The following is a 24,666-nucleotide window of genomic DNA, read 5'->3' as shown; positions in this document are numbered from 1 at the left end:
GAAAGGCTTCACGTTTGAATCCCTGTCATGTTCAGGGTCATTCGAATACTTTATCAAATGAAATTCATTACATAAATGCTTAGAGACCTGAGGATTTGATTCAACATGACTGTACAGTTGGGGTCTGAAGTTTACATACGCCTTGCAGAATCTGCAAAATGTTAATGATTAAAAAAATATTAAGACAGATCATAAAAAATTGCATTTTGTTTTTATTTAGTTCTGCCCTGAATAAGCTATTTCACATAACGGATGTTTACATATCCACAAGACACAATAATAACTGAATTTACACAAATGAACCAGCTGAAAAGTTTACATATGCTTGATTCTAAATACAGTGTGTGTTAACTGGATGATCAACGACTGTTTTTATGTTTATGTGACAGCTTTTCACGAGTCCCTTGTTTGTCCTGAGCAGTTAAACTGCCCACTGTTCTTCAGAAAAATCCTCCAGGTCCTGCACATTATTTGCTTTTCCTGCATCTTCTGCATATTTGACCCCTTTCCAACAGCGTCTATATGATGCTGAGATCTTTTCACACTGAGGACAAATGAAGGACTCATACACAACTATTACAAAAGGTGTACACATTCACTGATGCTCAAGAAGGCAACAGGATACATTAAGAACCAGGAGGATGTAAACTTTTGAACTGGATGATCGGTGTAAATTGTTAATATTTGGTCTTCTGGGAAACATGTAAATATCTTACGTAGCTTCTGAAGGGCAGTACTAAATGGAAAAAAATAAGATCTTTAAACAAAATAAGAATAATATACAGGCTGATTGGCATCTCTAAATTGTCTGTAGTGTGTGTGCCCTGTGTGTGGGTGTGTGTGTGTGTGTGTGTGTGTGTGTGTGTGCGCCCTGTGATGGGTTGGCACCCCGTCCAGGGTGTACCCCGCCCTGTGCCCCGAGTTGCCGGGGATAGGCCCCAGGCGGTACAGAGGATGGATGGATGGATGAATGGTTTCTGACTTGTCACTGAATGTACTGAATTTGGTCACGTGGTCGATGGGATTTCATTTTCTAATTGCAGCTTAGTTATTTAGACGCCTAGTCGCTGATTAGGTCGATTGGCTGCAATACATTGATATAAAATAGAATGATATGTATATACATATAAACAAAAATAGATGAAGTCTTCTAAACCCCTGCTGTGCAAAATAAGGAGGACGCGACAGCAGCACGCGCGCTGAAGCGCTGAGCTGCAGTAATATAAACACTGAACAGCAGGCGGCGTCGCGTGACCTGTTTGCTCCTTCATGACGTCATGGGCATTTCCAAGATGGCTGCAATTCAGGGCCGGAGCAGAGAGAGAGCTAGCGAGCAAAACTCCCGGTTTTAAGCTCGAAAGTGTTGGTTATTTGAGGGGTGTCGTTTTAAACGGTAATCATTTACCCTCAGACACACCACACGTTTCGCGTTTCAGCTTTCAGGTGACCATTTTCCGACATGGTGTGCGAGGAGGAAGTGCTAGCTGTGCTAGAGGTGCTAGCTCTGCAGCCAGCTCGAGACTGTTGTTATGGAGCCGAGTGAAGACTGGGAAAGTGAAGGGGGCTTGTGTCAGGGATGCCTGGATTAGACAGACTCTGGTTCTAAAGCTAGGCGTTTGGTCAGCTGATGTGAGCGCGGAAGAGCTCTGCTTCGCCGCTGGCTCGGGCTGTGGATAAAGGCGTCTGGGAGAGCAGTGATAGCGCTCAGGCACCGGGTATGTGTTCTAGCTAAGCGGATCTCTTCATTCGGGGAGGAATGCATTGTCCAATACGAATATGATTGATTTCGTTACAGGTCTCTCAGCCGCCGTTGGGACTGAATCTCCCGGTCATGCCGCCATTAACGGACTCGCCGAGTCACCGAGGGAGCTGATGGTCGCGTCAGCCGCCGCTCATGTTACGGGTAACCGAGGCGCAATGGACGGACCGGACCCACAGGAGGACAACTTCCGGCACGGCGACGGAAACGACAGCCGCCCGACGCGAGATGAGAGCAACCAGGACCGTGCGTTACCGCGTTACACTAGTCCAGCCAATCAGCGCGCTGCGATCAAGCTCCCGAACGGTCACGTGAGCTGCATGTGCGACGCCCGTGACCCGTCCCAAAAGTGCTCTTGCCCTGAATCGGGTGAGGTGGTGGCTAACGGTGAACTGCTGTCAGATGCTGATGCTGCTGCTGCATCCTCAGCTGCACCGTCGACCAGTTCCACCCTGTGTGCTCCGAGACCTCGGGCGGGTCCCGTGAGCCCACAAAATGATGATGATGGTGATGATGATGATGATGATGATGATGAGCCCAGCGCTTCGAGGTCGGGTCATAGGTCCTCGTCGTCCAGCTCGGAGGCTGTCGAAAGGACTCGGGAATCGGAAACGGCCTCTAATGACTGCTTATCCGAAGCTGAGCCGTGCTCCTCCCGGACTCTCTCAAGCCCCGAGGACAGCGAGCCCTGTCCGGACCCGGCGTTCATGGACGTGAGCCTGAGCTCGAGGAACACGTACGAAATCAGCCGGCGCCAGAGCGCCCCAGACAACGTGGCCGACGTGGCCGAGCCGGCCCTGAGACAGAAGAAACATGGCATCTCCGAGATCTTCGGCAGGTAGGATCGGCTGGCCCACGCTGCTGGAGCTTTGATAAAAGGCTTTTGAAAATGTTCGAACGAAGCGGTTTCATTTCTTTAGGCTGCTGAGAGGAGAACAACTGAGACTGTGTGCATTGTAGGTGGAAAACTAATTAGTAACTCAAGACCAGAGAGCATGCCATTATTCATATACATTCCACACACACACACACACACACACACACACACACACACACACACACTGCTGATGTGGAGAATCCAAAGGGCCAGCATGTTCTTGTCAGCTCCTGTAATCAGAGCTGAAGTGCTGTGCTTGGCCATGCGAAAGCGCACATTTAAATGTGGACATGTGTTAATCATTATCACACGTAACAGAGGGTCTGAAAGCAGTCTTAACTAGTTCATAGTTTTATCCTACTTCAGCTCCAAGCACACCTGACAGGCAGATAATAAAGAGCGTAGAATCCTGATGACCTGGAACAGGCTGACTAAAGGGCTCTGAAGATGACCTGACTAAAGCATGTTAGGAAATGAAACAGAAGTAAAATATGGACTGACCGAGGGTCTACACTTGGACTGAGAATATCTGACACCTAACATTAAAAGCAAATCGCTGCTCGCTTCTTTAGTCATACACGTGAGGATCATAAGCGGGTATTTATTTCTGGTTACAACAATCAGACGTTATACAAGTAGTTCCACTGCTGCTCCAACAGCAGCAGCCACCAACCTTCACCAAGTCACCAGGGTCACTTCTGAAATGTCAACATGAGTAAAGATCGACTATCTGTGAAATGCCACCAAAACTAAATCCTGTAACCACCTTTAGTTGCATTATCTGGAATCCACATCACTATTATTGTTTGTATAGCTTTACCCACAACATGACTAGAGGATTTCAGCCTCATATACAGAAACTTTAATGTGCATGTTTGTGCACAGAACATTGAGTAGGCTATTCAGTACACATAAGGTGAAAGCTAGTGAGATATTTGTGACTGCATGTTGTCTGAAAGTCTTCTGTAGTCAGGAATGTAGCTGAAGTCTGCTAGTCTAACAGTCTGTCTGTCAGGTGAGTGATATTTTGATTTGATCATTTTCATCTGTGAAAAGCTTGTTTGATATAAGTAAATTGGATGAAACGTAAGACTTTGCTTTGAGTGCACAGGAGAAAATTTCTCACTACACACTACTGTGCAAAAGTCACCTGACTTTCAGCTCTAGGTTATTTTGCATGTCACCTACCTCCATGTCTGCCCTGTTTGGTAAAGTACAGATATGCTGCTGTTTTCTCAATATCTGTGCAAAGGAATGGGTTTAAAAAAAAAAAATAAAAAAAAAAAAAAATCAACCACATCCTCAATGTCAGTCAGTCAGTTCCTGGCTATGAGTGCTGAATTCCAGTTTTACTTTCTTGAGGTGGGCAGAATAATACGCAAACATTTTTATCAGAGCCGCAAGAAATAAATTTATGAGGTGGCAAGTGGATCAGTTTCCTGCCCCTGTTTGGAATATCCATTCATCCAGATTTGATTTAAATGCATTTATTGCTCTGACCATATGTGGATTTCATTGTTTCTTCCCTGCAACTCACAGTTCAGTTTATTGAGCTTTAAAGTCGAGGCTGTTAGACTGCTGTTAGATTTGGGGTTTCTATCATCTGTAAGTTCATCATGTTCCTCGAGTCAAGAAATGTCAATTTCAGATAGCAGCTCAAACACTTGCAGCCGTGCTGAAACACTTTCCCTCACGCAGCACTGTCAGCAAATTCAAGGTCTTTGAGCAAAGACTTAAGGCTCTTAGCCCAGATTGAATTAATGTTTTTGACAGGTGATGTTTTTCCAGTGTTCAGATGTCCATTGTGTCCATTGTAGTCTCAGATTCCTGTTTCTGACAGGAGTGGAACCTGATATGGTCCCCAGATTTTTCAAGACTTTTTGAAGCATCCCTACTTGCCATACGCTATTACATTACATTACATTAGCTACCACTTTTTAACCTACTAAACCACTAAACTGTATGTCAGAAACCACTACAGAACTTTTATTTATTTATTTTTTTATTTTGTCGAATTACGTGAGCCTGTTGACAAAGTTTTGTCCTCCAGTATTTTTAAAATCCTAACCAATTAGCTTTTATAGTTGTTGAGGATAGCTAAATGTGTAAATACAGGGCGTAGGTGTTGACAAATAAACCGAAGCTCTTGAGATTGACCTTGACGCAGAATGCAAACAATTCGGTTAATTTGCAGATCACAGTCAGGTGAAAGCTCACCAGAGTATAAGATGAATATCAAGGATACATCAGTCTGATCCTGAGTATGAGTTGTATCTCAGTATCGGCCTCAATCACTGTTTCTGTAGCGGATCAGATTTCACACATTTCCTCATCTGAGCCACTGACCTATTTTTAAATATGAAACGTAGCATAGTTAGGATCATTATTTGTCATCTTAAGCACGTCATTAAATCACAGAAAAGAATAAAAAAAAAAAAAAACATCTCTAAGAGAAACAGGCTGGAAAGTAGGAAGCTTATAGCAATATCTGTTAGTCTTGGGTTTAGCAGTACTTCATAATGGCTGCATGCAAAACTGGGTTACAGATCTACTCTCTGTTTTAGCACTTGCACTTCTGCAAAAAGCCTGCACAAAGTGGAACATTACCAGGAAACGTCATGCGCTATGTGTTTTGCCTAGAGATTCATTTACATGGCCACATGCTGCCTCTCACTTCTCCATCGGAGTTTGATAGAGACCTTTGCCAATTGGTAATTTGATGAGAGTACACCAGACTGCATTTTATTTGTTTGATTGTTCACAGATTTCTTTAGGTTCTGTGTGAGTAAAAATGCAGTGTGTTTCAGATACTCTTTGCTTGTGTGTTTGCCAGGGGCCTGTTCTCCAGAAAGCAGAAAGAGCCTGCAAGTGCTCCTGGCTGGAAGCTGTTTGGGAAGGTCCCACCGCGAGAGAGCCCTCCCAAAGACTCCAAAACCATCCAACAGGTCTACTCCCAAAGACACACATTCCTAAAAAAATGTCAAACATTTGTCCACCTCCTTTAACGTCCACATCCACGTTTTTAATATCTTGTGTCTGACGCAGTGGTGGGTGGCATTCTTGAAATACTGTTGTCACCGTGATTAAGCAAGATCGCGGAACTTGCGTGGTGTTTGCCCTAAAATGATGCTTGGTGCAAAACTGTTAAGTTTTGCAATCATTCAATGTTTCCAGATTGTTGGATATAATGGCCTGCAATATTCATCATAAAAGAGGGAGGTTAAAGTGTTTCAGTGACAAGTTTTTAAGCCTGTAGCAAAGATAGCTAGCTGACATAAGTACGTTTCCAGGCTAAAAAATGTTCTGAAACTTCTCTTTCAAAACCACAGCTACAGTCCAACCTACAGGTAGCAAAAGAGACTGGAGTCAATATTCACACCAAGGACTTTCACTGCTGCACATGATGTAACTGAAAAGCCATCGAGAGTTACTATATAATCAGAGAGCTTCCTATTAGCAGCCCGTGGCCTTAGCAGAAGTACTTTTGTTTTCCCAGAATTAAGTATGAGGAAGTTAGTCAGCATCCAGTATCTAATGTCCATTACTCATTCCTCAACTTTATTAAACTGGTGTCTGCCAACTGGCTTTGCTGAAACATACAGTCAGTAGCATTGCTGTGGAAGCTAATAAGATGTTTATGAATAATTATTCTCAGATATAGAATATATAAGGGAAAAAACAATGGGCCGAAAACACAGCCCTGTGGAACACCGGATTTTACTTTTGTATTAAAAAGGTCAACAATAACATTTACAAACTTTCAGTAACAAGCAGGCAGTAAGATAAGACCTGGGCCAGGAATAAGCCATTCCCTTAACTCCAACACTGTTGTAGTCTGTTTAGAACGTTATGCATCTATGGTCTCAAAAGCTACAAGGTGAGATAACTGTTATCAAAGGAGAGTAGTAGGTCATTTACTACTTTAACCAGTACTTTCTCAGTACTATGACGAGGCTTAAACCCTGATTGAAGTAATTAATGGAAATAAAGGAGTAATTTCTATAGTTTGACAGCTGACAAGGGTCAAGGTTTTTCATTAGTAGTTTAATAAATGCATAGGTGTCAGATCCGGTACATAAGTCAATTTTGAGGAGGAACTCAGTGAAATGAATTTAGCCTTTTGGATAGGGGAAGTTCCCGTTTCTAAAGATTGTAATTGCTCTTCTGATGGAGTTATATTGGTTTCTATATACATAGGTAACATCAGTACTTAAATTAAATTAAATTAGGTAAAATCAATGTCTGTTTTCAGTTTTGTCACTGAAAAAAAAGGTTAACTTTGCTAATGTACTATATAAGAATCTAGGTTTATAGATATTGTTGTTGTCTATTACCCTAATGAGAGAGAGATGCTGATAAAATAAAAGCTGCAATAGCTGCAATAAAAGACTTTCTGTAGTTAAGAAGGCTCTCCGTCAGTGCAGTTTGGAAGACTACCAGTTTGTTCATCAGTGTCCTATTGAATCTTTTTTTCAGTTTCTTAGATACTTAGATATTTCTCAGACTAAAGGGATTTTCCATCAAAGAGTGCCTTTTAGGTTAGGACCCGAACAACCTAAACTAAACGAGCAGAACTGATGACAGCACCCGTTTACTGTACATGGAGAGGAGCCAGGAATGAAACTTGATGATTTTATCAAACAAAACAGTGGAAGGGTTTCAGCAGCATCTCAAACAATGGACTGATTTCACTTCTCTTGTAAAGTACTATAACAGAGTGTGAATATAAAATACTAAAACACCCCTTTAGGTCCATCTCTTCTGGGGTGTGTTAAGAATGAGGAGGAATACAGGGTCATCTGTTGCTGCAGTTAAAATCCAGAAATCCAGCTGGCTGAATGCCTGTGTGCATGTGTGTTTTTCTCTTCATGTAAGACATTTTTAAATAATGTGTGTGTGGATTCTGGCCAGGTTGTATCACCGAGTGCACGTGAATTCTTTCTTCACGTTCAGGTCTCTTCTAGTGTTTACCCAAGTGAGGCAAGTACATGGCCATTAGGCTGCTATCTCAGCCTCTACACTTATCTACGACCTCAACGAGTCTTGACCTTCAGCACCAATGATCTTCAGTGTTTAATATGTTCACAAATATGCCAAAGCTTTTCACTCTTATTCCTGCAGATGATGGAAATTTATAAAAAGGCCAGGGTATGATAACTGTACAAAACATTATAGTACAGTGTTTGCATACAACTGTAAATTATATCTACATGAACACACTTTAGCTGCAATGTAGTGGCTAGGGGAACTGTTAAAATATTGCTTAAAAAGCTCATCGAGTGCCAACGATGAGCCAAGGGAACAAAAATTAGCCATTCTCTTTGGGTGGGAGGGATAGTATACTCTCTCCCCTGTCAATCACAGCGACACTAGCTACTTGTGGGCATCTGTGAACTCATGTATGCGGAAGAGGGTAGATAGCGCTTTCTTCCGAGTGTTTTACTCTGCACTTTGATGCAGCATGAGTAGCAGTTTGTAGAAAATGTAGTTGGCTGGCTTTACATGTTTCTGAGGAAGCATGTGTTTGCCTTCACCCTTCCTGGTTGGTAGCTGTTGTATGATAGCGGAGAGCTGGCTGGTGGGTGGGAATTGGCAGGTGACCAAATTGGTGAGAAAATGGGGCAAAAAAGTATTAAATTTCTCTCACAAAAGTGATTTTATATTATCATATTTCCCAATCCAATCATGTAGCATATTTCAACAAAGTAATGTACCAGGGATTGATGCTCTGTTACCCCATCTGTACCAGTATTGCATGATGCTAGTGGTGTAACTATTTCAGGCTCCCTAAAAAGTTATAACAATGTGTGTGTGTGATTATGACTCACTTAGTTTAGAGGTAAGCCAAATGTCATCTACTCCTCTGAAGTCATCCCCAGCCTCCTGGTTCCGGGCAGCTTCAGTACTCAGAGGCCCTTATGACTAAATGCTGCAATTGAATAACCTCATAAGTGCTCAGGAAAAGTTTTCCTGTCATATGATTTAACATATTCCGTTTCAGCCGAAAGTGTTTAGAGAGCTAGCAAAAACTCTCACAGCCTTCACGAGAGGCAGTCAAGAGACAGTAGAGTTAAACAGATGGTAGTTGCTCATGATAAAAGAAAGGCCATTCTGGTTAGTTCGCATATCGTCATATTTCTGTGCTTGTTAGTGTTTTGAGGTATACTTTTAAGGAAGGCACAGTTCTGACGTAGTTCGGTGCATCCACAAATGTGGAAGTAAATTGTTAAAGGTCATTTTGGGCTCTGCATGATTTTCCAGAACTTTGTTTTTCTGCTGGTAAAAAAAAAACTGAGTCTCTTCTCTTTCTTTCTTCAGGAGAGTAATCCAGGCAATCTCACGTCTGTTTCAACTCCCAATCTCTTAAGTGCCGGGGTATGCCTTTTTTTTTTTTTTATCCATTGTTCGTACGTGTCCTCATCTCTGCATGGAGCATCGCCTTCCATTGGCCCATTTCAGACATCGATACGTCCCATGCTCGTGCCTGCTTTCCTGGACGCTTGCCCAGAACTCGTTTTGCTGGCTTGCAGATGTGTTAGGTTTAGAAATGCTGATGTGCTTATTAATCAGCCTCAGTGAGTCACTATGCCCCTCTTCTGCTTTTCTGCCATGTGCGCATTCACTTTCAAGTATGTTTCTTTATTTGATGTTCGTATGCAGGTTAATGCTGTGCTGTACTGTACCATATAACATGTATAGCTATAATAATGTTGTAATAATATTAATGTGTAATAATGTTGTCTAGAGGAGTAAAGAACGTCCACTGATATGATGTTACGTCTGCATGCATTATCTTCTCATCCATCATAACCACCATGCCCATTACTCTTTTTTTTTTTTTTTTTTTTTAAACTGCTTTTAGTTGGTTTGTGACTATGCACATGTCTTGGGGGCTAAACCCCCTCATGAACAATATAACTATTGACTAACATTTTGGCTCTTAGCTTAGAATAGGGAACTGTCCCTATTGTAGTTTCCCAGACGTTGGGTTAGCTTCTTCTTAATGAGTTTCACAAGTCATTTGGGTAGCAGTGCCTCATGAGGTGTTCTCTTTAGCTTTAAGACATGTCCTATGTCCTCCTCACTGAGTTTACAGTGACCTTTCCTTTTCTCGTAATTGTAAAGATCACACGCCATGGCCTAAAGGCCCCAGTGGTCCTTGTGATCTTGATCCCTGTGATCTATTTCTTGCTGCCTCATTCACCTTTCACAACCATTACATTGTTTCTAAAACCCTGTGGCATCCATTCAGTTTGCTCGTCTTCCAGTCCTGAAGGTTTAACTAACAGGAAATGACTCTAAATGATGTTTTTTTTCATTCACAGGAATATGAGGCTAAGGCTGGCAAAGGAGCCCATAGCCCATCCCTGCCTACTCAAGGGCGACGTAAGAATCTGGAGTTTGAACCACTGTCCACCACGGCACTCATATTAGAAGACCGGCCAGCGTGAGTACTGGGGTTAACGGACAAATGGATGGATACTGGATAAACAATGCTTAGATTTTAATGTCACTTAAATATTGGTTAGGTTTTGCAAAAACGTTAGAACGAGTAACGGAAATGTACACGTAAACATGCTCAGACCCGCCAGCCTTTTAACTCATCAGAGTATGCTGCTAATATGCTAAAATATGCAAAAAAAAAAAAAAAAACAAAAAAAACAACAGTCTTCTTTACCCCCAATTAAAAATGTCAATGGGCCAGTCGACATGTGGATATGGACTGATTGACAGTTGCACAGATGTTTTGAACATTCGGGTATTAACGGGCCCACCGGAAGCTCCGCCCCCTTCCTCCCATCTCACATTAGTAATCTCTCGACTCGCTTTTCCTGCTTAAAAGATGAGTTTATGTGGTTTTTATGTGTTTTTATGGCCTCGCTGTCTGTCAAGGTAAATGGAGAATATTTTGAGTTCATTAAAGTGAAATAAAGTCTATTGATGTATGTTTGACTTACAATAGACAAGTATATAGGCAAGTATATGCCGCTCATCTGTTTTAGTTTAAGACGTAGACACTGGAAGAGGTTACATGCACAGTTTCTTATTGATTGTAAACTTTTCTAGTTTTTCTACATTATAGATAAAACATACGAAGCAGCAGCTTTTTCCTCAAGTGCCTGGTGCACCCCTTTCACTTTCACCCCCTTCACTTCAGTTTATTAGACGATTGATCTGTGCTGTGGGACAACGGCATGGCTATGCATTATTCCTCTTCAGGGTTGGCAGTTCTGCATGCTTTATATTCTATTATGTCAAAAGAGTACACCATCAGTAGTGTATATGCTGATTATAATTGGACTATATAATATTTGTTAGAGGAGAAAAAGAGCTTTTTAATATTTTGATCACTTTATAATTATGTTCTGGCCACTGAGCCCACAGTGCCAAAGAAGTTCTCTTAGTGGAGTTAAATGTCAACATTAGTGCTGGGCATAAAGCGTGTTGGCCAGGACCTTGTACAAGTATCAAATGATTCCTTGCTCACTAAGATAAAACCGTCACGCCCAGCTGCCAGTCCAGTTCCTTACGAGCCCTGGGCTGTGCATACCATCCCTTACACATCCAGCTATTCTGTTTCTTTCTGGACAGTTGTTACTGTAGCTTGTCGTCAGTACATGCTTACTGGCCCAAATAAAAATGGCTCTCAGCTCCAGGCTGGATTTGTTTAGCAAAACCTGACGACACCTCACAAGACGATGCTTTTTACCCTGTCACAGTATTCTAGACTAGGAATCCTAATTTTCCATCATATATACTGTAGTGCGATCAGTGTCGGGTAGCATTAGAGCCTCTTTGACCTCACTGCCATATCAGGATACAGCACAACACAATACTGAGCTTCCAAATGAGCTCTTGGCAGGATGTCCTGCTTCTCAGCCTTCCAGTGTGCAGTCCTCATCTCCTCTGCCTGCAGATCAGGGTGTGGCGTACAGTGTGCGGTGTAGCGTTTAGCCCAGTGAGGAGCTCACTTCTCTCAAACAAAGAGCTAGAAATAAGACTAAACTTATTCGACAGCTCCTGTTTCACCATGTGGATCTTTCAAACTGTCCCCTTTTTTCAGGCTCTCATTACGAATGAATGATGGGTGAAATGTGAGAGGGATTTGTGATTCAGGAAGCCTGCAGACAAACCTGGAGTGGCAGATAGTAAATACTGACCCTTGTGTTGTGGATTGGGGATTGCAATTTTGGAATATGGACACAATGATTTAGCAGAGCTACTGTTACCACCCAGAAGTTGATTATTTACCTATAACAACATATCCCAAAGTGTTTTATTCCTCTCACACCACAATTTGTATGAAATTTACCACGTCTTAAATATTTTTTTATATTTCTTAAAGAACGTCACATCTTTTCATGTCAGAAACTTTTGCCGTGTCAGAAAACCTGAATTTACATCTTTATCTCTGATTGTTACAAAGCGCTGACACTGGAGACTCCTTCCACAAATGCAAACTAAACATGACCTCACAGAAAACTTCACCATATCAACAATTTAATCAGTTTATATAGAGTGTTCGCCGTACAATTCCCTGTGTAACGTACATGCATTAGAATGAGTGTATTTATATAAATCTTGCGACAGGGACTCATGTCAGCGCTGTTATTATAGAAAATTAATCAGATTTGAGGATTCAGCAGCGCTGTGATATAATGGTGTTTAATGTGCCTGCTGTATGTTCAAGCAGAATATTATGAACTGTAAAGCAGATTAGCTGTGTGTCACAAGCATGGCAACTCATAGACTCATACATACCAAACCATCGAAATGTAAATGACTTGCATTTAATTAGCCAGGCCCTACAGTGTGCCATCCTGTTTGTTGTACGATGACGTTTCTGTTTAGGAGCCTTTCTCGTTTTCTGCAGTGCTTATAATTAAACCTGCTCACTTCCTTCTCAGTAACCTTCCTGCTAAACCCGAGGAGGAAGCTCAGCGCCACCGGCAGGAATACGATGAAATGGTGGCTGAGGCCAAGAGGAGAGGTAAAGGCAGATCTGCTTAGAAACCAAGTCCTAGAAAAATCTCTCATTTCATGTATGATCTGTTTTTCACTTCATTGTGCTCAAAACATCCACTAAATGAAATTCTCCTAACCAGATATGCAAATGAAAAGATATTGTGTTTGAACCAATGTTAGGGCTACTGAACGTTTAGCCTGCTCTTATTAGCTGACTCATTGCTCATCAGCAGTTAAAACATCCCTATTAAAAGGGATTGAGAGTCAACTTTTTTTTTTTTTTTTTTTGCGCTAATTATTTGTGTGTGCATGCAGAGATGAAGGAAGCCCAGAAGAAGAAGCAGCAGATGAAGGAGCGCTTCAAGCAGGAGGACAGCATCGTTAACGCCATGGTGGTGTGGAACACGGAGGTCCTGCCCAACTGGGACAGCATGTGAGCAACTCTTCCTCCATCCATAAAGCCTGGGGGTTTCTGAATTCATCCGTTTTAAATAATAATGCACTTCTTGCTGGGGTAAATAAATTCACACTAAACGAATTACAATATGTTAAAAACTCAGCAGCTAGAATCCTGACTAGGGCAAAGACTAGTGATCGTATTACTCCTATTTTAGAATCCTTACATGGGCTTCCCTTCAGGTTTCGAGTTGATTTTAAAATTCTCGTGCTTACATATAAAGCTCTGCATGGACTGGCTCCCCAGTATTTGACTGAGCTCTTAACACTATACACCCCAAAACGTAATCTTCGCTCTTCTCAGTCTGGTCTTTTAGTTGTCCTCAGACTCGTTTATGCTCCATGGGTGATAGGGCTTTCTCTTTTTATGCTCCTAAACTCTGGAATTCACTTCCAACTGATATCATACACATTATCAGACATTAGGTATTTTTAAATCTTTTCTTAAAACATACTTTTGTAGGTTAGCCTTTACTTGACTGCTGAATTAATTTTGTATTTGATTTACTTTAATTGAGTTGTTGATACGTATGCTTATTTTTTTATGATTTATAAATGATTGTGTTTATATAAAGTGCCTTGAGAAGCTACGTTTAAAAGCCCTATATAAAATAAAGTTTATTATTATTAAATAAATAACATTTTAAGCCACCATGGAATGCAGGATTATGATGTGAAGGCACACAATTGAACATCTCTATACACTGGACCAGGTAACAGTCCACACAGGCTGCTTATGTTCCTCTGATGATTGAATAACAACTAATGTTAATGGGCACTGGACCACTGATTTTAGGTTTTTTGTTTGTTTGGTTTTTTTTTTTTTTTTTTTTTTTTTAAGACAACACTGATGTCTTTGCACAGTTCATACAGAAAATATAACAGGCTCATATAAACGTGTTAACCTCCCTCTTCATTTCCTCCTGCCGTGTTTAGGCGTGGCACACGCAGGGTTAAAGATCTGTGGTGGCAGGGTCTTCCACCCAACGTCCGCGGCAAAGTGTGGAGCCTAGCCATCGGCAACGAGCTCAACATCACCCCAGGTATTCACCCCAGAGTGATTAATAAGCCTTTCAGTGGAAGAAGTACAGCCTGGTTTTCTTGTAATAAAAAAAAAAAAAATACATATTTAACCATTTTGTTTTATGAAGAACTATACTGAGTGAGCTTTGGTTTGAATTTTGCTCTTATAATAAGTTACACTTTCTCCATACAAGCAAGCAACATTAATACTTGTAAATGGGAGTTAGCACAAGTCCTGTGTGTATAGGAATAAATAACACAGGTCCATATATATGTTTTTCTGTTTATGTCTGAACTGCTTAATAAAAATATACATGCATTAAAGCAGGGGGTCTTGAACTACTATTTGTGAAGGCCCAGGTATATCACTTCTGAAGGTCCAAGTGAGCAACTAACTTATCTGAATGATGACAACACTTACCATTTAATGCTTAACAATTAATGAGTTTTATTATAGTTCAAGGTTATAAATAAGATAATGAAGTGGTTATGTTTTTTTTTTCACACATTTCTCACTTAAACTTTTGCTACTGACTTTGAAGAGGTGCAGCAGCTGTTTTGACATCGATGCAGTGATGTTTCGTTATCAGCTTTAAAAAAAAAAAAAAAACTTGTCATATCAGAGAGGGTGAATGAAATGAAAACTCTAGAAAGCTGTGAAACATCTCCACTTGTTAACCTAATGCTTTATTCCCTGTAGTTAGTCTCAGGTCTGATGAGCTGCCTTCAGCTAAATAATTTCCATTAAATGCATGTGATTGTACACAACAGAAAATCTGCTACACGGGCAGAGCTGTGACTAGAGTTGCTGAACTAGGGCCATTTTTTTTCACATGTTTATTGGGTCTGCTACAGTATTTTGTCAAGTACTTTTCAGTCCTCTGAAGTGCTTTGCTGGGTCACGGTTGATGAGCAGTTGGCTACCCCTGCTTTAAAGGTTGAGAAAAAGTCAGATTAATGTACCAGGCGTTTTTATTGCTCTATAAACAGGAGAAAAAATAAATAAATGATGTGCATCACCAATATACGACTGATCAGGAAAAGGCAGCACGTCTACGAGCTGTTAATGACTGTGATGGAGACCTTATTGCAGTTTACTATGGGTTAACCACTTCCAAACATCAATTTTTTATGTACCCAGGAATCTATAAACACTGAATTCACCAAAACAACCATGAGCTCACAACAGGTTTCCTACCACTGCTAGCATGGCAGTGCTGGCTCAGAGCTTAGCACTCTGGAAGGTTGTTAGTTCAAATCTCGGTAATGCCAGTCTGCCACTACTGGGTCATTGAGCATAGCTCTCTCCCCTCATCTGCTCAGCTAAATTCTGAGTTGCTTTAGATAAAAGTGTCTGCCAGATGTGTAAATGTAAATGCTACATCCTGAGATGAACTTCCTGCCTACTCCCTAGAGGCTGTATCATGATGCCTGTCAATTCAGAAAGAGCTCACTGTTGAAGGAGTAAACAGGCGTTCTAGCCTAAGCATCATGTGTTCAGGGGGCGTGGCTTTGAAGGGAGTACTGAAGGGATGAGCTCTTTGGAATTTCAAAACAAGTTTCAAAGAAATGCCCATCAAACTGTCGATTATACCTTTTAGTCACTTTGTCACGCTTGGAAAATATCTGCCTAAAACTACTTCCTTATTTAAAAAGTCATTATATAGCTACAATAATGCTCATTTTCAGAGCATTGAAAAGTTAGATAGTAACATCTGTAGTAGCAGAGCTACCACTAACAAGTGGAGACATTCCATTTAAACTAGTGCAGTAAATAAGTTGAAACATTTATTGGTTTGGTCTTGCAACACTGTTAAAAAAAAACATCATCTTACAGTAACATGTTACAACATTACAGCTCTGGGTTTGCGTCCAAGAGAAATCAGGCTTGCTTGCTTTCTCCCCATGTTTCCTTCCTCACTGGTCTTTCTGTCCTCTTCTTGGCAGAGCTATACGAGATCTTTCTCTCCCGGGCTAAGGAGCGTTGGAAGAGCTTCAGAGAGACAGGCAGCGAGGTCGAGGCAGAGGGTACGTCTTCACCAACACCACGTGTACATGTAAACGTCAGAATCCTTCTGCTTCCCTGCTTTCGTTCAGCTAGTTCCTCAGCATGAACTTCCTCTCAGACACCAGGCTCGCTCACAGCATGCTAATTTAACTGCAGCTTTTCCCTCTGCTGTTCGACACAGCTGTCTTCAGGCTTCTGTTAAACTCTGAGCTGATCTCCAGGGACACGAGCTCTTCCTGTAGTCGTGCCTGCATTAGAGTTTGCTCTTTTCACATCTGCAATATGTATGTCCACCCCCCCCAACACACACACACACACACACACACACACAGCAGATAGATAATGATTGCAGAGAGGACTTCAGTGTTTGGAGTTTTAAAGTTTGCCCTAATCACAGTCAAATGAAATCACTTCAGCTGTGTTTGCCATTTTTAGGAACTTTAGGTATGATGAACCATCAGTCTGAAGTGAACCATTGCACAATGACGTGACTTGGTTTAACCATGTCTAAAACGGCTGAAAGTGTTTAAAAAAAAAACAAAAACTACAATGTAGTAGTGCAGTATAATGTATTGTAATTCCCAAACACCAAAAGACATACAAAAACACTTTTTGGAGAAAATTCAACTTCATTCACGTCATTGCTTTTTAGAATGTCAGTAGTTTATTCCCTCATAAAAGACAATGAGCCCACAGTCTTGTACCCTTGACTTTTTTCCTGCTTTTAAAACAAAAAAATGCTTTGAAACAATTTGTCATAAGACCATGATTCATATCGTAGCTGGATGGCTGGGAACTTTACTTCCAGAAACAGGGCTGTTGAAAAAGGAGAGCAGTAGGCGTGTGTGATTAGTGGTTTCTTTCTCATCTTTTTTTGTTGCGTCAGCAAAATTTCAGGCAGGAAGGAGTAGAAACCACGTATTTTTTTTTGCTGATTATTTACTTTATATTGCTTAGCAGTTGTGTTTTTCTCCACTTGAACTCACTGTGTTGAGTCGGTGTATGGTTAAACCCTATTAAGTCATTCCCTCACTTTACAAAAGTATTATCCAATGCATGGTTCGTAAAGAGAGTACAGTCATGCTTTTCATTTATTTTTTTTCGGCATCTAAAATGTATCTGCGTATGAACGTACGCACTTGTTGTCCACAGCGGACAGTGGAGCGTCACTGGCGGATCGGGAATCCAGCCTGGATCTTATCAAGCTTGACATTTCCCGCACCTTCCCCTCCCTCTTCATCTTCCAGAAGGTGTGTTTGGTAAACGTTCACACTGCTGAGGTTTGATTTGAGTCCATAAATAAGCTGTGACCTCTTTCTTTCTTTCTCTTCTGTCTTTTTCACTCCCTCGTTCTGTCAGGGAGGGCCGTACCATGATCTCCTGCACAGCGTGCTCGGAGCGTACACCTGCTACCGGCCCGACGTGGGATACGTGAGTGCAATTTTCAGAGGAAATGGTGTAGAAGTGTTAAAGTTCGTATTTAGATCGATACAAGATGTGCATCGCGAGGCAGAGAAGTAAAAATCGGAAGAAATAAAATGAATGCTTATAAGGCGTTCTGTTTATGGGTGAATTGTTTCTGTTTCTGTCTGGCTCACATTTTCAGTGGTCATGAGAGGTTTTAGTTAAAAAGAAAATTATCTGGTCATGTTAATTTCTCAAACTGAGACAGTAGGACCAAACAAAAATGAGGTCCTGAGGTCTGAGTACTTGTATTGTAACTTTAAAACAAGTCAATAACATGAATTTTCACAATGCTGAACAAATAAATTTAAAAAATATATTGTTTTTTGGCGTCCGCAGTGGCACAGCCGTTTAAAGTTCCACCATATAATCAATAGACTGCAGATTTAAATGTGAACAACTATCCAAGCAAGCACAATTGCACCTTACAGATGAATTAGTGGCCTGCCAATCTTCAGGCATTTTGCATGAGCTCAACATTTTAATATCAGAGAATGAAACTACGAGTTATCACTGAGAAATACACCAAAAGCTCAGCCAGTCGACATGTGAATCAAGAATGATTGACAGTTGTGTTTTGAGCTCTTGATTATTAACTGAGTGCTGTTGCTGCTCAGTGTGTGCTGAATCATTAACATCAGCGTTTGTGCTGGTTTCAGGTGCAGGGCATGTCGTTCATCGCCGCTGTGTTAATCCTGAACCTGGAGGAGGCCGACGCCTTCATCGCCTTCGCCAACCTCCTGAATAAACCCTGTCAGATGGCTTTCTTCAGAGTGGACCACGATCTGGTACAGGACAGAACTCTTAACACATTTGGAATATATATATTTTTTTTTGGTTCAGCAGATCTTCTTCTGTGGTGTTCACTTTGCTGTGCTGTGTTTTCACCTGCAGATGCTGAAGTACTTTGCAGTGTTCGAGGTGTTCTTTGAGGAAAATCTTCCCAGGTTGTTCAGTCACTTCCAAAGCTCCAACCTCACTCCAGACCTCTACCTGATAGACTGGTGAGTGACTCGGGCTTTTCTAACAGTAGGAACATCAACATTTTCTATAGATGTTTTGATAAGTTGCTATGAAATTACGCTCTGGGCTGAAGGGTGGCGCAACACAAAAGCAACAGAGATCACAAGCTGGAGTCACGACGATGCCGCAGCCATCTGTGTTCGGGAGTCTAAGCCGGTTGAGGCTAGAGGTGAATTTAAGTGATGTAACTGAGGAACTGTACAAGTTCAGGAGTTGAATGTAGCTATTTTCTGCTGTTTGCTGTAATTTGTGAATTATTTGGCAGTTAGGTTTTTTCAGGGTTTCCGTGGGTATAGAGGTATTGTTCACAATTTTTAAAAGAAAATCCACTCTAGACCACGGCCATGTCCAGGTTAAATCCAAATACAGATGTAGATACGAATAATCTGAACACTAAACAGTTGCAGACAATGGCATTGTGTTAACCTCTGCTATACATTTGACTGAAAAGTTTGCACACCCTTAAGATAAAATAAAGATGGTTTCACAAAATGGTGAAATAGTCAAAATATCAGTGTATATCGGTTCAAAAGTCTGCATCTCTTTGAATGCAATATTTTTTTCTGATAACTTGATAACTTGATGCCCATCCGCAGCCTTTATTACTGTCTCTGACATTTTTAATATCCTCTGAGCAGCTTTTGGATCCTCTTGGTTGTAATATTGTTGTAACTCTGACTAATGTATAAAAAGTCCCATCTTCATGAATGTTTTTGCCTTATATTTGGGATTGTTCTCTTTGTAGGATACACCCTTTTTTTTTTTTTTTTTTTTTTAAAAGGTGGGACTTCTTTTTTTTTTTTTTTTTTTTTTTTTTTTTTAGTGATGATCTATCAGTTTTCATAAAAGAATATCAGCATAGATACCACAAACTGAGACATGGCACCTAGAGAAAAACAGACAACAAGAAAAACAACTATATACGCAAGTAACAAAGACTGTCCTCTAGAAAGAAAAAAAAAACACCCCAATGTTTTAAAGTTTGAAATTAACCTTAGAGCGTTCACCCGAGAGAAGGTTCCACCGCAGTGAGCCCTGTCCTTTCAATATAGTGTTTCTAACCTCTGATGGTAGGTGATCTATGAATGGACTCCATATTGCCAGAAATGATTGATCATTGCCTTTGAGCACAGCAGCCGTTGTCTCATGAGGGAGCGCAGCAAAAATCTCCTTGTAAAACTGAGTTACAGAAGGGGCAGTGTCCTTCATCCGCTTGTTAAGAGTGCATTTCCTAGCCAGAAGTAGTAGTTTGTCCAGCAGTTTGAAACCTACTGAGGTGAAATTCAATGTTTGTATTTGTGTTTTTGATGGGAGCCCCAACAGAAAAGTGCCTGGATCCATTTTTCACTTTTACCTTGATGATGCCACTAATTTCCCGAGCAATAAAATTCTAAAATCCGGATATGTACCCGCATTCCCAAAAGTAATGAAAGCAGGTCTCTAAGTCTATGGCATTTCACACATAAAGGTGATATATTGGGATTGATTTTGTTCAGTATAACCAGGTTTATGTGTAGTCTGTGTAATATCTCAGGTTGAGTCTTCCTTAATCGGTTACGTATGAAAGTAGACCTCACACATTGAACAGTTTCCTCCTAGTCATCCTCTATATATTCATTGCAGAGGTCCTTCTCCCGCTTGTAAGTCGCTCTGTTCGAGTGATTGGGGGCCTGAGAATATGAGAGAGTGTAAAAGTTGGATATGAAGCGAGCAGCGTCTGCAGTATTGACCAAAAAATCCCTCTCTACATCGCTAAACAGAGTGACATCCGTCGGGGATCTCTGTTTTGAATGAATATAGTGTCGAATTTGCAGATAACCAGAGAGATGTGTTTTTGGAATATCAATTTTTAAATGTTTTGAAATTCTCATTTTGTAGAATAGAAGTACATTTTATACAGCACATGCAGCATATAGTGTGTACTTCTGTATATAGACTGTACTGTACTGAACTATAGGAAGTCATCACCTGCATTGCTGAGACTGTTGTGTCTGTGCTGATCCACATAAAAGGATTGTTGTGTATGTGTGTGCGCAGGATTTTCACACTCTACAGCAAGTCCCTGCCACTGGACGTCGCGTGCCGCGTGTGGGACGTGTTCTGCAGAGACGGAGAAGAGTTCCTGTTCCGCACAGCTCTGGGGATCCTGCGCTTGTACGAGGACGTGCTCCTCCACATGGACTTCATCCACATGGCCCAGTTCCTCACGCGTCTGCCCGAGCACGTCCCCGCCGAGCGCCTCTTCAGCGCCATCCACAACACACACATGACCAGCAGCAACCGCAAATGGCCCCAGGTGTGTTTCTCAGCCACTATAACACAACATGAGCTCCACAAAGCTGCTTACACGAGCAGCGGTACAATTCTGGGTAAAACCGCAAATTCAGATGCAAGCAACTGTGAACCGCACTGTGAACATCATTCTGATTTGCTCTCAAAGAGATCACTTAAAGTGCTTTATTGTCATGACCCGGCCTCAGGTCTGTGGCTTTAAGCCTGCCACAAGCCCAGAGCCTTCTCTTATAGTCATCATAGTGTTATGTAACCTGTACATTAAACCTCTTTCCTTTCCAAATTCTTCTTCCATGTATGGGATACACAACAGCTCCACAGTACAGGACACACAGATCCACAGAACACTGTGACAGCTATACTTTTAGACCATATATGGAATGCACTACATCATCATCTAACATCAACATCCTTCACTGCGTGACACCCAGCACTGTGTCGGCGAGTTGTCATGAAAAAGAGTAAAAACATGAGTTCACATTTCCCTTTCACTGTTTCTGCACTGAATGCCAGAATAAAAGACAGATTTGGATGCAGTGTTGGGTTTTTGCTGTCCTGGTGCACTGCCTGAAGCCTGTGATTTCTGCCTAATTAACAGGAAAAGGTGGCAGTGCACTAATGCTGCATTCGACTTATCTCACAAGTGGTAATTCACAGGTCATAATGAGGTCATTTTTGACCTCGTTGTATTCAACAGATGAAGTGGAGGGAACAGAACATGGTCTTTTATTAGCAAAAAGCTTGCTAACTGTGACAGCTGATGTATTGTCCTCCTCAAACAGCGATCTGTATAGTCAGTGTTGTAGATTTAACAAACAGATATGTCTATGTGTTGATTAAAGCATATATTTGAATATAGAGGAACTCATTTAAAGATAAGAAGTGCTGCTTTGTTTATTCCTGATGCTGTGCATATTGATTTGACGTCACTCAGTAAATGAAGAACTCCCAGTTGGACGCAGCATTATTGTTACTGCAAAGAAAATGATAAAAATAACAAAACAGTTCCCAAAAGAATTCCCATGTGACTGAATTAGAACGTTTGTCTGCATATACTGTATAATATATGTGCGGCAATTAATGAAATGTTTCCGACCCACTGCATAACGAGACGATGACGGTTACATGCTGTGTGTTCATTTACTTTGTTTTCGTTTGACTGAATTATTTGGTGTCACATCTGCATGGACGGGAATTTCTGTATGGAAAGATTTCACTTTCATGCCAGGTCAGCTGATACATTCCCAAACAGCTGACACTTAATGAATAAAACACTTTGTGGCATGCTGATAGAGGAAAATAATCAACGACATGGTGGTGTGATGCAGCTTGATGTCAGGCGAGGTACTGTTACATCCCTTAAGTTGATTATTTTCCAATAATTTGCCTACAATAAGAATTTAAGGACACATTATTCTTTTTATCCGTTTATAGTTGTATTTAATGTTGTGGAACATATGTGAGACAAGTTAGTGCCTCTTCTCATTTACTCAACAGCAGCTATAAACAGTCATTCTCTCATCAGCCTGTATTTTTCTCTCTCTTGGAGTAAATAAGTCCAAAAATGCAGCTTGTCATGTCAGTGGAAAAACAAGAAAGCTCAAAGTCCTCTGTCCTGAAGACTGGAACACTTACTGACACTGGAGACTTCTTCCATAAATATTAAATAAATGTCTCCTTACTGAAAACTGCACACATTTTTATCCGTTAATTATTAGCCTTTAGTAATGTTGCGTGTCCTCAGTACAAGTTCCTGTGTACAAGTTGTTACTTCAGAAATGATAACTTATTAGGAGAATTGTATTAATCACATAGAAACTTGATTTTGCATTGCAGCCAGAACTATCTTCAGAGCTGCTGTTATAGAAAATGAATCAACACCCATCAGAATGAAGAATTTAACAGTGTTTTGAAGCAAACTGATGGAATGCATTCTTGAATAATTAGTATTAAATGAGTAACATCTGTATTAGCATTTGATAACTGATGAAATAATGTTAGTTAGCCTTTGGTGTATATCAGGCCTGTCACTTGTGTTACAGGTCTTGTCTTTTTTTTTCTTCTAGGTCTTCAGTGCACTAATGAAGGATAAGGAATCAGACAAAAGTGGCAGCCCTACCCTGAAAAGCTCCTGACGCCTCCATGCTACGCTTCAGTCTTACGTCTTTGTGTTGTCTTTTCTTCTGAAGTTGTAATAACGCTGGTGAGGGAGTGAAAGGTCAGGGAGTCAGCATGAAGACTGAAGTAGAACTGGTTTTCTCTGCAGTATTACAGACATGGCTAGCGATTAGATGTAGGTATAAATGTGCAACAGTTGCAAAGTCTCTGGAAAGAATCTCTCATGTGTTCCCATACAAGACACACACGCTTCCTCGTGAAGAAGAATATTCCACCACCAGCACGTTGATTTGCTGAGAAACGTTCTTCTGTTCCTCAGAAATGTTCCCACTGCATCGTAACACATGGACCAACGCGAACAGCTGTCATCCGTGTCATGTGCTATCGCCGCTTTCTTCCTCTAACGGTTAAAATGTTGCACTTAAAGCTGTGATGTTCATGAAGGATATTCTTAACACTACTCTCGAACAGAGCTTCAGGACTAGGAGAAGGCTGAACGTGTTAAAAGGAGTATTTTGTCTAAGCCGACTTTGATTAAGACGTATACGATGTGCAATGAAGGTTTGAAAAGCAGTCAATAAGAAGCTTTGCATGCTTGTCAAGGTCAGCTTTTCATTCCACAAGCCTAGTTTGGTTATGGGACGAGTTTTTTTTTGTTGTTTGTTTTGGGTTTTTTTTTCCTGATCCACATGTTCCTGCAGCGCTTCAGCTGTGACCGTGTTTCTCCCAAAAAAAAAAAAAAAAAAAGACACTAAATTATCAAAGCACCTGTATGCTCAAATGAAACTGTCCTGTCTTAATATACATATTCTGTCCATTTCTATCTGTTATAATATTCGACCAAATGTATCTGTTCTGTCGTGGGTGCTCTGTTAACTCCAGTGCATTTTGTCTTTCGGGGATGGAGGGGGGAAAAAAAAGGCTTTGAATGTTCTGCGCTGAGTCTCGGATTCATGATTTTAAAATGTACGTTGTGTGTTTTAATTCTGACTTTCTTTTCTACTCACTCCCTGCTACTGTACAGTTTTCATACTCCCTGATGAGCAGAATTGTAAATATGCGATGAAGTGGACACCACTAAAAGTAGAGCACATGTAAATAAACCCGAGAGTGGAAACGTGATCTGTGTGTTTGTCCTGCGTCGCATGCAAATACACACCGCGTACCCGGTGACACTGAAGCTAACCTCAGCTGTTAATCTGATCATTTAAATGAAAGCAGTGAAAATACAGTGTGTTAGTAATACAGCCATCCGTCTTCCGGCCCATCGCAGGACACAGTCACACACACATACACACACATTCACACACTACAGTCAATTTACTGATGCCAGTCAGCCTACAGCGCATGTCTTTGGACTGGGGGAGGAAACCCCCGAAGCTCAGGGAGAACATGTACTGATTGTCCTGTTTGTGTAAACTGTCCAGTGATGCCACTGTTGGTTCTGATCATGTGTGTATTGTGTCTGTGTGTACTGTCCACTGAAGATCCTGATTGTGTGTGTGTGTCTGTGTGCAGAGAGTGTGTACTGTCCACTGAAGGTCCTGATTGTGTGTGTGTGTGTCTGTGTGCAGAGAGTGTGTACTGTCCACTGAAGGTCCTGATTGTGTGTGTGTGTGTGTGTCTGTGTGCAGAGAGTGTGTACTGTCCACTGAAGATCCTGATTGTGTGTGTGTGTGT

The 24,666-nt window shown here is 41.1% G+C and overlaps 1 protein-coding gene across 2 annotated transcripts; it reads left to right on the top strand.

Moving 5' to 3' along the window:
• The first annotated feature begins 1,261 nt into the window (after positions 1-1,261).
• tbc1d12b (TBC1 domain family, member 12b) lies at positions 1,262-24,108 on the top strand. Of its 2 annotated transcripts, XM_026914995.3 has the most exons (15): positions 1,262-1,715; positions 1,796-2,597; positions 5,470-5,581; positions 8,955-9,011; positions 9,962-10,083; positions 12,545-12,627; positions 12,918-13,035; positions 13,995-14,101; positions 16,029-16,109; positions 17,242-17,339; positions 17,449-17,520; positions 18,213-18,341; positions 18,448-18,557; positions 20,614-20,872; positions 22,935-24,108. In XM_026914995.3, exons 2-15 carry the CDS (start codon positions 1,873-1,875, stop codon positions 23,001-23,003), a joined length of 2,142 nt encoding a protein of 713 aa, XP_026770796.3. In that variant the 5' UTR covers positions 1,262-1,715; positions 1,796-1,872; the 3' UTR covers positions 23,004-24,108. The 2 variants fall into 2 exon arrangements, with proteins under 2 accessions (XP_026770796.3, XP_026770797.3); XM_026914996.3 differs by lacking the exon at positions 8,955-9,011.
• Positions 24,109-24,666: the final 558 nt, after the last annotated feature.

This window comes from Pangasianodon hypophthalmus, chromosome 12, assembly GCF_027358585.1.
Source record: "Pangasianodon hypophthalmus isolate fPanHyp1 chromosome 12, fPanHyp1.pri, whole genome shotgun sequence".
Classification (NCBI taxonomy): domain Eukaryota; kingdom Metazoa; phylum Chordata; class Actinopteri; order Siluriformes; family Pangasiidae; genus Pangasianodon; species Pangasianodon hypophthalmus.
This window is presented reverse-complemented; position numbering and strand designations above follow the sequence as displayed.